The sequence below is a fragment of the Petromyzon marinus genome, chromosome 58 (assembly GCF_048934315.1).
Source record: "Petromyzon marinus isolate PM22_M1 ecotype Great Lakes invasive population chromosome 58, UKy_Petmar_22M1.pri1.0, whole genome shotgun sequence".
Taxonomy (NCBI): Eukaryota; Metazoa; Chordata; class Hyperoartia; order Petromyzontiformes; family Petromyzontidae; genus Petromyzon; species Petromyzon marinus.
Genome location: NC_133724.1, coordinates 889,825 through 901,933, shown reverse-complemented (window position 1 = coordinate 901,933; position 12,109 = coordinate 889,825). Strand labels below are relative to the sequence as shown.

The window sequence follows — 12,109 nt, the reverse complement described above, 5'->3', positions numbered from 1 at the left end:
TCCGTCAGTCCATCAGTCAGCCTGTTGGTTAGTCTGCCATGTGGGTAAGCCCACTGGTTAGTCCGTCAGTGAGTCACTCCGGCAGTCAGTCAGCCGGTCCGTCAGTCCGTGCGTAACCTGGGCGTGACGATCACCGGCCGCGAAGGCTGCCGTCCAGTAAGGCGGTGCAGGTGAGCACGGAGCCTGTGGGGCTCGTCACACACGTGGGCGACCGAGTTTGTCTCTGGCCGCGTGCCCCGTGCAGGCGAGCGGGAACCACGACACGTGGATCTTCGTGCTCGCCATGCTGCTCAGCTCCACGCTGGTCTACAACACCACGAGCACCCTGGACCGCGGAGGCCTCGAGCAGCTGCAGTACGACCGCGGTGGCTATGAGATGTTGACTACCTCGCCTGCTACACAGGAGGTCGTGGGTTTGATCCCGACCCCAGGCGCCTGCTGCTGCTGCTGCTGTGTATTTGGAGTCTGCGTCTCTCTCTCTCTCTCTCTCTCCCCGTGGTCACTGCGTGGATTTTTCTCCGGGTCCTCCGGTTTTTCCCTCCACGTGCAGATGAGCACGCACCCCCCTCCCCCTCTCTGTCTCATCTCTCCCCTGTCCCACCACCGCCTCCTCCTCTCCCACTTCTCCGTCTCATCCTCCGCCTCTCTCCCATCACCTCCTCCTCCTCCTCACCTCCCGTCTCACCACCGTCACCTCCTCCTCCTCACCTCCTGTCTCACCACCGTCACCTCCTCCTCCTCACCTCCCGTCTCACCACCGTCACCTCCTCCTCCTCCTCACCTCCCATCTCACCACCACCTCCTCCTCCTCACCTCCCGTCTCACCACCGCCACCACCTCCTCCTCACCTCCTGTCTCACCACCGTCACCTCCTCCTCACCTCCCGTCTCACCACCGTCACCTCCTCCTCACCTCCTGTCTCACCACCGTCACCTCCTCCTCCTCACCTCCTGTCTCACCACCGTCACCTCCTCCTCACCTCCCGTCTCACCACCGTCACCTCCTCCTCACCTCCCGTCTCACCACCGTCACCTCCTCCTCCTCACCTCCCATCTCACCACCGTCACCTCCTCCTCCTCCTCACCTCCCATCTCACCACCACCTCCTCCTCCTCACCTCCCGTCTCACCACCGTCACCTCCTCCTCCTCACCTCCCGTCTCACCACCGTCACCTCCTCCTCACCTCCTGTCTCACCACCGTCACCTCCTCCTCCTCACCTCCTGTCTCACCACCGTCACCTCCTCCTCACCTCCTGTCTCACCACCGTCACCTCCTCCTCACCTCCTGTCTCACCACCGTCACCTCCTCCTCCTCACCTCCCGTCTCACCACCGTCACCTCCTCCTCCTCCTCACCTCCCATCTCACCACCGTCACCTCCTCCTCCTCACCTCCCGTCTCACCACCGCCACCACCTCCTCCTCACCTCCCGTTTCACCTCCTCCGTCTCCCCGCAGCTTCGTGGCAAACATGTCCGAGCACGTGCAGATGCGCGCTCGCCCCCGCTCCTGGGACCCGGCGAACCAGGCGGACGCGGCCGACTGCCGCGCGTTCTTCCCCTCGTTCGTGGTGTGTGTGCGGGACTTCATGCTGCGCCTGGAGCTGGACGGGCGGCGCTGCTCCTCCGACGACTACCTGGAGCACTGCCTCAGGCGCAAGTCCGGGGGGCTTAGCAAGGAGTGCCGCGAGCAGAACGCACAGAGGGAGATGCTTCGCAGCATCTTCCAGGTGCGTGAGTGTGTGGGTGTGTGTGTGTGGGTGTGTGTGTGTGTGTGAGTGTGTGTGGGTGTGTGTGTGTGGGTGTGTGTGTGTGGGTGTGAGTGTGTGTGGGTGTGTGTGGGTGTATGAGTGTGTGTGTGTGTGTGAGTGTGGGTGTGTGTGTGGGTGTGAGTGTGTGTGTGTGGGTGTGTGTGTGGGTGTGAGTGTGTGTGTGTGGGTGTGTGAGTGTGTGTGGGTGTGTGAGTGTGTGTGTGGAGTGTGTGTGAGTGTGTGAGTGTGTGAGTGTGGGTGAGTGTGCGTGGGTGTGTGAGTGTGGGTGAGTGTGCGTGGGTGTGTGAGTGTGTGGGTGAGTATGTGTGGGTGTGAGTGGGTGTGTGTGGGTGAGTGTGTGTGGGTGTGTGAGTGTGTGGGTGAGTGTGTGTGGGTGAGTGTGTGTGGGTGTGTTAGTGTGGGTGAGTGTGTGAGTGTGTGTGGGTGAGTGTGGGTGTGGGTGAGTGTGTGTGGGTGAGTGTGAGTGTGTGTGGGTGTGTGTGTGTGGGCAAGGTCCCATCGGTGAGCTCCTCCGGCAGGCAAGGCTGTGTTGGCTGGGTCATATAGCCCGCATGCCCAGCCACCGCATGCCGAAACAGCTTTTGTTCGGCCGGATCGAGGGGGCTAAACGGGCGCGGCACGGGCTAGAGAAGAGATGGAGTGATGTGGTACAGGAGGACGTGGAGCTGAGTGGACTTGCCGATGACTGGTACCAGCGGTGTCAAGATCGGCCTCTGTTGAGGAGGCTCGTGAAGGACGCTACTGGGCAGTTGGAGGCAGTCGCCCTCCAACAACAACGGAGGGCGGAGGAGCGACGCTCACAACAACGAGCGGAGCGCCGGGTGGCTTAAGCACAGCAGGTTGGCACAGTAGGGGGCACAGGTGGTGCATCAGCCAGTCATTTTAGTCAGTCGACCCGTGGCACCTGGGTCTGCCCCGTGACCTCCTGCCCGCGGGCGTTCGACACTTCACGTGGCCTCAGGGTGCACATAGCCTGGCACAAGCGTCGCGGTGACGTCACCGCCACTTAGTGGTGAATGGCGGTTGTTGTTGTTGTGGGTGTGTGTGAGTGTGGGTGAGTGTGAGTGTGTGTGAGTGTGGGTGTGTGTGCGAGTGGGAGCGGTGGTGTAGCGGTTAGCCCTACGCTGCGCTACGAACCCGCTCACGGCTACCAACAGCAGAGACGATTATCTGAACCGGTCCTGGGCCTCCCCTAGGTCGACTCAGACTCAAATGAGTACTCGGTGTGGTGTGTAAACATCGTCACTGGGGAGACAAAGGCGGCCGGGCGTGGCACTGGCCACCCACATCCTCGTGCGCCGTGCCGGCCTTCATAGGCGCCGCTCCTCGCTAACATCACTCGCCCCAGCGGCTTGCCTGGGCTACACGGGGGGATCCTCGCCTGCGTCTCTCTCATCAGGAGAGGAAGTGCTTCGTGTTCCCCCTGCCGACCGATCCGGAGCGGATGGACTCCCTGGACCGCATGGAGCCACACGACCTCAAGCCGGGCTTCAGGGAGAGCATGGAGCTCTTCTACGAGCACGTGGTGCGTCACGCGCGCGTCAAGCACCTGGAGGGTACCATCATCAACGGGCGCCGTGAGTGGCCGGACGGCTGATCCCACCACACCGCCACCACACCGCCACCTCCTCACCTCCACCACCCCACCACCCTTCTACACCACTAACCCACCACCCCTCACCTCCACCACTCCACCACCTCCTCACCACTCCACCACCTCACCACCACCCCACCAATCCTCGTTACCTTAAAACCGTAATGGATCAATACAATTAATTCTAATAAAAACGCGAACACAGCCCCTGCACGAACCACCCTCTCCATGCGGCACCATCTCCCCCTCCTCCTCCTCCTCCTCCCCCTCCACCCCCGTGACTCGCTGACCCGCGCCCTACCGCACATCGCTGAAAAAGAGCTTCGCGGATCATCGGATTTCCTCCTCCAGTCTCGAAATATTCCGTTTGCACGCCACCCGCAGTGCTGGTGGAGCTGGCGCGTCGCTACGTGGACGCGCAGGCGCGCGGCGCCATCCCCTGCATCGAGCAGGCGGTGAGCCAGGTGGCTCGCGCGGCCAACGAGCGCGCGAGCGGCGAGGCGCTGGGCCTCTACGAGGGGCTGCAGTGCGAGCTGCGCGACGCCTTCCCCGTGCCCGCCGACGACGTGGCGGCGTCCCACGTCCACGCCTGGGAAGCCGCGCTCACGCACTTCGCCTCGGCCGCCGTTCTGGACCGCGACCACGAGCAGGAGAAGGCGCTCTCGGTGAGGGTCGGGGCGCGCCGACGAGGACCCCCGCCCCCCCCCCCCCCCCCGCTCCTCCCCCCGCGCGCCCCGCCGAGCCGCGTTGCCGTCACTCCGCCGCGGAAGCCGCCGGCGCGAGGACCGCGGCGGTGAGCGCGGCGACGCTTTGCGTGGCGACGTGGAATGGGTCGCCGCCGCGGCGTGGAGCGCCGGTTGCTGGCCAGAAGGGGGTCTGCTGCCGTGGCGGCCCCGTCGGGCGGCAGGTCGTGGAGTAGGCGGGAGGGAAGGACGCGGGGATGAGGTGGCGGAGGGGACACGGGAGACAGCCCGGGAGCCTCCTGGTGGGGTCGGGAAGGGGGCGTGGCCGAGGGCGGAGCGAGGCTGCGCTAGGGGGACCCCGTAGAGCGGCGGTCCCCAACCTTTTTGGCACCAGGGGCCGGTTTCGTGGAAGACAATTTTTTCATGGACAAGGGGGGGGGGGGTGGGGGGTTCATCTTTCCCCCTTGTCAAAGAAGCTCTCCAGCGGCGACGTTTGTTTTTAACTCATTGTGGCTACTAGGGGTTAGAGCTCGTGGGCTTACTCATTGTGGCTACTTGTGGGCTTACTCATTGTGGCTAGTAGGGGGTAAGAGCTCGTGGGCTTACTCATTGTGGCTACTTGTGGGCTTACTCATTGTGGCTAGTAGGGGTTAGAGCTCGTGGGCTTACTCATTGTAGCTACTAGGGGGTTAGAGCTCGTGGGCTTACTCATTGTAGCTACTAGGGGGTTAGAGCTCGTGGGCTTACTCATTGTGGCTACTAGGGGGTTAGAGCTCGTGGGCTTACTCATTGTGGCTACTAGGGGTTAGAGCTTGTGGGCTTACTCACTGTGGCTACTAGGTGGTTAGAGCTTGTAGGCTTACTCATTGTGGCTACTAGGGGTTAGAGCTCGTGGGCTTACTCATTGTGGCTACTTGGGGTTAGAGCTCGTGGGCTTACTCATTGTGGCTACTAGGGGTTAGAGCTCGTGGGCTTACTCATTGTGGCTACTAGGGGTTAGAGCTTGTGGGCTTACTCATTGTGGCTACTAGGGGTTAAAGCTTGTGGGCTTACTCACTGTGGCTACTAGGGGTTAGAGCTTGTGGGCTTACTCATTGTGGCTACTAGGGGTTAGAGCTTGTGGGCTTACTCATTGTGGCTACTAGGGGTTAGAGCTCGTGGGCTTACTCATTGTGGCTACTAGGGGTTAGAGCTCGTGGGCTTACTCACTGTGGCTACTAGGGTTAGAGCTTGTGGGCTTACTCATTGTGGCTACTAGGGGTTAGAGCTCGTGGGCTTACTCATTGTGGCTACTAGGGGTTAGAGCTTGTGGGCTTACTCATTGTGGCTACTAGGGGTTAGAGCTCGTGGGCTTACTCATTGTGGCTACTAGGGGTTAGAGCTTGTGGGCTTACTCATTGTGGCTACTAGGGGTTAGAGCTTGTGGGCTTACTTATTGTGGCTACTAGGGGCTAGAGCTTGTGGGCTTACTCATTTTGGCTACTTGTGGGCTTACTCATTGTAGCTACTAGGGGGTTAGAGCTTGTGGGCTTACTCATTGTGGCTACTAGGGGGTTAGAGCTTGTGGGCTTACTCATTGTGGCTACTAGGGGTTAGAGCTTGTGGGCTTACCAACACTGTGACTGAGACAAGTGTGGGAAAGAGGCGCGGACTGAAGTGGTAAATAATAAAATCATGGGGCCACGCGTGGACTCACCGCTCACCTCCTGCTATGTGGCCCGGTTCCTAACAGGCCACGGACCGATACCGGTCCGTGGTCCGGAGGTTGGGGACCCCTGCCGTAGAGGACTCGTGTTTGTTGTTGGAGTGGAACCTGTGGAGCTATGCGAGTCTCCGCCATCGTCTTCGTCACATCAGCAGCGTTGTTGGTCAGGCAGCATGTTGCTGTCCTGACCCCAAGTCTAGTTATTTCCTGTGCCTGTGAAGGCAAAAATAAACAGAGTGCCTCCTATTCTCGTGTCTCTCAAGTACATCACTACTACCCTTGTGCCGGTGATGCTTGTGGTGGTTGATGGTCGTGGTGATGATCGTGGTGATGATCGTGGTGGTGATCGTGATATAGCCACTCACCTTGATGATGATGATGATGCCTCTATTGTCAGCGAGCGCGAGGAGCGAGTGGAGGCTCTGTGATGAGGATGACGACGACGGCGACAATGACGACGACGATGACGACGATAACGACATCGCCGAGGCTGCGTCTGACTGCGACCCCCCCCTTTCCGCGACCCCTCTCCACGGTGCCCCCCGCTGCAGGCGAGAATGATGGAGGCCTACGAGAAGCTGGTGAAGCAGAACAAGGCGGCGTCCGTCTCGACGTCCCGCGCCATGCTGGAGCTCCTGCACAAGCCAATCAAGGAGGAGATCGCCAAAGGCTCGTTCCACACGGCAGGAGGATTCAAGAGCTACGATCGGATGATGAAGGAGCTGAAGAAGGAATTCCAAGCGTCGATGGGGAGAATGGGAGACATGGTGAGGGCCAATCGGCTTTACTAACCAAACAAATGTAACTATTTGTATTTTATTTTACCAGGTGAGGCCCACCCCTGAGCCGTGTAGCTCTTTGCAGAAGTCGCCTGGCTATCACAAATATCAGCTGAACGAAGTGGGCTTATCATCATCATCATCACGTGGACATGTATAGCAGCAGTCACATACTAAATGTGGAGGAAAATTCTAAATGTGGAGGAAAATAATCGATGCGACCACGGGGAAGAGAGAGAGAGACGCGCAAACTCCAAATATGCAGCAGCAGCAGCAGGCGTCAGGGTTGGGATTGAACCCACGACCGCCTGTACATCAGACGAGGGAGTTAACATCTCATAGCCTCCACGGCGCCCTGCACGGCAACGCCAGGCGTGGAGGGAGCGACTGCGGCTGAGTGCCCCCGCCGGCTGTCTCTGCCAGAAGGCGCCGGTGCCGAGTTCTGAGCACCGGCGCCGAGTGCTGAGCGCCGGTGCCGAGTGCTGAGCGCCGAGTGCTGAGCGCCGGCTTGTCTCTCCCAGGCGGCGCAGGTGCTGAGCGAGTTCCTGGCGAGCGTGGAGGACGAGGGTCGACTCATCATGCAGGTGGACGACAGCGTCAGCGAGCTGGAGAAGGAGAGGAAGGGTGAGTGGGTGGCCGTGTGTCACAAACAGAATCTCTATTTGGACCGCAGGAGGAGGAATCCGGCGAGCTCTGAAGCTCATTTTCACGGATGTCCAGTAGGGGCACGGGGTCAGCGGGGTGTGCCGTGCCATGTTGTGGCGTGTCGTGCCGTGCCATGCCGTGGGGTGCCGGGGGGTGCCGTGGGGTGCCGTGCCATGCCGTGGGGTGCCGTGGGGTGCCGTGGGGTGTTGTGTCGTGCCGTGCCGCTGGCGCTGCTGCCGTTGGCCCGGTGGCGCCCGTGCCAGATGCCACTGTTGAGTTCTCGGTGTGTCTCTAAAACTAAAAACTAAACAACGTGTTATCAGGATTAGGATCAGAGTCCGCTCTGTCTGTGTGTGACTGTCTAGACACCCCATCAGACACCGCTCTGTCTGTGAGTCACTGTCTAGACACCCCATCAGAGTCCGCTCTGTCTGTGAGTCACTGTCTAGACACCCCATCAGACACCGCTCTGTCTGTGAGTCACTGTCTAGACACTCCATCAGACACCGCTCTGTCTGTGAGTCACTGTCTAGACACCCCATCAGAGTCCGCTCTGTCTGTGTGTCACTGTCTAGACACCCCATCAGACACCGCTCTGTCTGTGTGTCACTGTCTAGACACCCCATCAGACACCGCTCTGTGTGTCACTGTCTAGACACCCCATCAGAGTCCGCTCTGTCTGTGTGTCACCGTCTAGACACCCCATCAGAGTCCGCTCTGTCTGTGAGTCACTGTCTAGACACCCCATCAGAGTCCACTCTCTCTGTGTGTCACTGTCTAGACACCCCATCAGAGTCCGCTCTGTCTGTGAGTCACTGTCTAGACACCCCATCAGACATCGCTCTGTCTGTGAGTCACCGTCTAGACACCCCATCAGAGTCCGCTCTGTCTGTGAGTCAGCGTCTAGACACCCCATCAGACACCGCTCTGTCTGTGCGTCACCGTCTAGACACCCCATCAGACACCGCTCTGTCTGTGTGTCACTGTCTAGACACCCCATCAGAGTCCGCTCTGTCTGTGTGTCACTGTCTAGACACCCCATCAGAGTCCGCTCTGTCTGTGTGTCACTGTCTAGACACCCCATCAGACACCGCTCTGTCTGTGAGTCACTGTCTAGACACTCCATCAGACACCGCTCTGTCTGTGAGTCACTGTCTAGACACCCCATCAGAGTCCGCTCTGTCTGTGTGTCACTGTCTAGACACCCCATCAGACACCGCTCTGTCTGTGTGTCACTGTCTAGACACCCCATCAGACACCGCTCTGTCTGTGAGTCACTGTCTAGACACCCCATCAGAGTCCACTCTCTCTTTGTGTCACTGTCTAGACACCCCATCAGAGTCCGCTCTGTCTGTGAGTCACTGTCTAGACACCCCATCAGACATCGCTCTGTCTGTGAGTCACCGTCTAGACACCCCATCAGAGTCCGCTCTGTCTGTGAGTCAGCGTCTAGACACCCCATCAGACACCGCTCTGTCTGTGCGTCACCGTCTAGACACCCCATCAGACACCGCTCTGTCTGTGTGTCACTGTCTAGACACCCCATCAGAGTCCGCTCTGTCTGTGTGTCACTGTCTAGACACCCCATCAGAGTCCGCTCTGTCTGTGTGTCACCGTCTAGACACCCCATCAGAGTCCGCTCTGTCTGTGTGTCACCGTCTAGACACCCCATCAGAGTCTGCTTTCTCTGTGAGTCACTGTCTAGACACCCCATCAGAGTCCGCTCTGTCTGTGTGTCACCGTCTAGACACCCCATCAGAGTCCGCTCTCTCTGTGAGTCACTGTCTAGACACCCCATCAGACACCGCTCTGTCTGTGTGTCACTGTCTAGACACCCCATCAGACACCGCTCTGTCTGTGAGTCACTGTCTAGACACCCCATCAGAGTCCACTCTCTCTTTGTGTCACTGTCTAGACACCCCATCAGAGTCCGCTCTGTCTGTGTGTCACCGTCTAGACACCCCATCAGAGTCCGCTCTCTCTCTGTGTGTCCCTGCTGTTGCTCTGGCTGCCGTGGTTTATTTCAGAGCTGGAGAAGGTCCGGGCCCGGCAGGCCGATCAGGAGGCCATCACGAGGATGCAGAGCGAGGAACTGCAGAGGACCGTCAACCTCCTGCAAGAGCAGATGCGGGTACATGTCGTGAGACTCGTGATAGTCGCAGTGTGTAGTGGTGTGTAGTGTGTAGTAGTGTATAGTAGTGTAGTGTGTAGTAGTGTATAGTAGTGTAGTGTGTAGTAGTGTAGTTTGTAGTAGTGTATAGTAGTGTAGTGTGTAGTAGTGTATAGTAGTGTAGTGTGTAGTAGTGTAGTGTATAGTAGTGTAGTGTGTAGTAGTGTATAGTAGTGTAGTGTGTAGTGTGTAGTAGTGTAGTTTGTAGTAGTGTTGTGTGTAGTAGTGTAGTAGGGTAGTGTGTAGTAGTGTATAGTAGTGTAGTGTGTAGTAGTGTATAGTAGTGTAGTATGTAGTAGTGTAGTTTGTAGTAGTGTGTAGTGTAGTGTGGAGTAGGGTAGTGTGTAGTGTAGTGTGTAGTAGTGTATAGTAGTGTAGTGTGTAGTAGTGTAGTTTGTAGTAGTGTGTAGTGTAGTGTGTAGTAGGGTAGTGTGTAGTGTAGTGTGTAGTAGTGTATAGTAGTGTAGTGTGTAGTAGTGTAGTTTGTAGTAGTGTGTAGTGTAGTGTGTAGTAGGGTAGTGTGTAGTGTAGTGTGTAGTAGTGTATAGTAGTGTAGTGTGTAGTAGTGTATAGTAGTGTAGTGTGTAGTAGTGTAGTTTGTAGTAGTGTATAGTAGTGTAGTGTGTAGTAGTGTATAGTAGTGTAGTGTGTAGTAGTGTAGTGTATAGTAGTGTAGTGTGTAGTAGTGTATAGTAGTGTAGTGTGTAGTGTGTAGTAGTGTAGTTTGTAGTAGTGTTGTGTGTAGTAGTGTAGTAGGGTAGTGTGTAGTAGTGTATAGTAGTGTAGTGTGTAGTAGTGTAGTATGTAGTAGTGTAGTTTGTAGTAGTGTGTAGTGTAGTGTGGAGTAGGGTAGTGTGTAGTGTAGTGTGTAGTAGTGTATAGTAGTGTAGTGTGTAGTAGTGTAGTTTGTAGTAGTGTGTAGTGTAGTGTGTAGTAGGGTAGTGTGTAGTGTAGTGTGTAGTAGTGTATAGTAGTGTAGTGTGTAGTAGTGTAGTTTGTAGTAGTGTGTAGTGTAGTGTGTAGTAGGGTAGTGTGTAGTGTAGTGTGTAGTAGTGTATAGTAGTGTAGTGTGTAGTAGTGTATAGTAGTGTAGTGTGTAGTAGTGTAGTGTGTAGTAGTGTAGTTTGTAGTAGTGTTGTGTGTAGTAGTGTAGTAGGGTAGTGTGTAGTGTAGTGTGTAGTAGTGTATAGTAGTGTAGTGTGTAGTAGTGTATAGTAGTGTAGTATGTAGTAGTGTAGTTTGTAGTAGTGTGTAGTGTAGTGTGGAGTAGGGTAGTGTGTAGTGTAGTGTGTAGTAGTGTATAGTAGTGTAGTGTGTAGTAGTGTAGTTTGTAGTAGTGTGTAGTGTAGTGTGTAGTAGGGTAGTGTGTAGTGTAGTGTGTAGTAGTGTATAGTAGTGTTGTGTGTAGTAGTGTAGTAGGTTAGTGTGTAGTGTAGTGTGTAGTAGTGTATAGTAGTGTAGTGTGTAGTAGTGTATAGTAGTGTAGTATGTAGTAGTGTAGTTTGTAGTAGTGTGTAGTGTAGTGTGGAGTAGGGTAGTGTGTAGTGTAGTGTGTAGTAGTGTATAGTAGTGTAGTGTGTAGTAGTGTAGTTTGTAGTAGTGTGTAGTGTAGTGTGTAGTAGGGTAGTGTGTAGTGTAGTGTGTAGTAGTGTATAGTAGTGTAGTGTGTAGTAGTGTAGTTTGTAGTAGTGTGTAGTGTAGTGTGTAGTAGGGTAGTGTGTAGTGTAGTGTGTAGTAGTGTATAGTAGTGTAGTGTGTAGTAGTGTAGTTTGTAGTAGTGTTGTGTGTAGTAGTGTAGTTTGTAGTAGTGTGTAGTGTAGTGTGTAGTAGGGTAGTGTGTAGTAGTGTAGTTTGTAGTAGTGTGTAGTGTAGTGTGTAGTAGGGTAGTGTGTAGTGTAGTGTGTAGTAGTGTATTGTAGTGTAGTGTATAGTAGTGTAGTGTGTAGTAGTGTAGTTTGTAGTAGTGTTGTGTGTAGTAGTGTGTAGTGTATAGTCGTGTAGTGTGTAGTGTATAGTTTAGTGTATAATGTAGTGTATAGTGTAGTGTATAGTAGTGTAGTGTGCAGTAGTGTAGTGTGTAGTGTAGAGTATAGTGTAGTGTGTAGTAGTGTAGTGTCTAGTAGTGTAGTGTGTAGTAGTCTAGTGTGTAGTAGTGTAGTGTATAGTAGTGTAGTGTTTAGTGTAATGTATAGTAGTAGTAGTGGAGTATATAGGTGTGTAGTGTAGTGTATAGTAGTGTAGTATGTAGTAGGGTAGTGTATAGTAGTGTATTATGTAGTAGTGTCGTGTATAGCAGTGTCTAGTGTATTGTATAGTAGTGTAATCTATAGTAGTGTAGTGTATAGTGTAGTGTATAGTAGTGTAGTGTGTAGTAGTGTAGTGTATAGTAGTGTAGTGTATAGTGTAGTGTATAGTAGTGTAGTGTATAGTCGTGTAGTGTATAGTAATGTAGTGTGTAGTAGTGCAGTGTATAGTAGTGTAGTGTATAGTGTAGTGTATAGTAGTGTAGTGTCTAGTAGTGTAGTGTATAGTAGTGTAGTCTGTAGTAGTGTAGTGTAGTCTGTAGTAGTGTAGTGCAGTGTATAGTTGCGTAGTGTATAGTAGTGTAGTATGTAGTAGTGTAGTGTATAGTAGTGTAGTGTATAGTAGTGTAGTGCAGTGTATAGTAGTGTAGTGTATAGTGTAGTGTATAGTAGTGTAGTGTATAGTAATGTAGTAGTGTAGTGTATTGTAGAGTAGTGCAGTGTATAGTAGTGTAGTGTAT

The 12,109-nt window shown here is 54.6% G+C and overlaps 1 protein-coding gene across 4 annotated transcripts in view; it reads left to right on the top strand.

The window, feature by feature from the left end:
• Window positions 1–12,109, top strand: part of LOC116955208 (guanylate-binding protein 2-like) — a 34,911-nt gene that overhangs the window by 15,204 nt on the left and 7,598 nt on the right. For 3 of the 4 annotated variants that reach the window (XR_012929746.1, XR_012929745.1, XR_012929744.1), the window contains 2 exons: window positions 245–1,727; window positions 3,169–3,289. Coding sequence is in view for 1 of the 4 variants with exons in the window: in XM_032976222.2 (XP_032832113.1) it covers window positions 245–354; window positions 1,457–1,727; window positions 3,169–3,346; window positions 3,748–4,028; window positions 6,303–6,518; window positions 7,052–7,154; window positions 9,203–9,306 (1,263 nt within the window). In the remaining 3 variants the exon portion in view is untranslated. Of the gene's footprint in view, window positions 1–244; window positions 1,728–3,168; window positions 3,347–3,747; window positions 4,029–6,302; window positions 6,519–7,051; window positions 7,155–9,202; window positions 9,307–12,109 lie in introns of those variants that run through there. The other variant, XM_032976222.2, reaches the window with a different exon arrangement.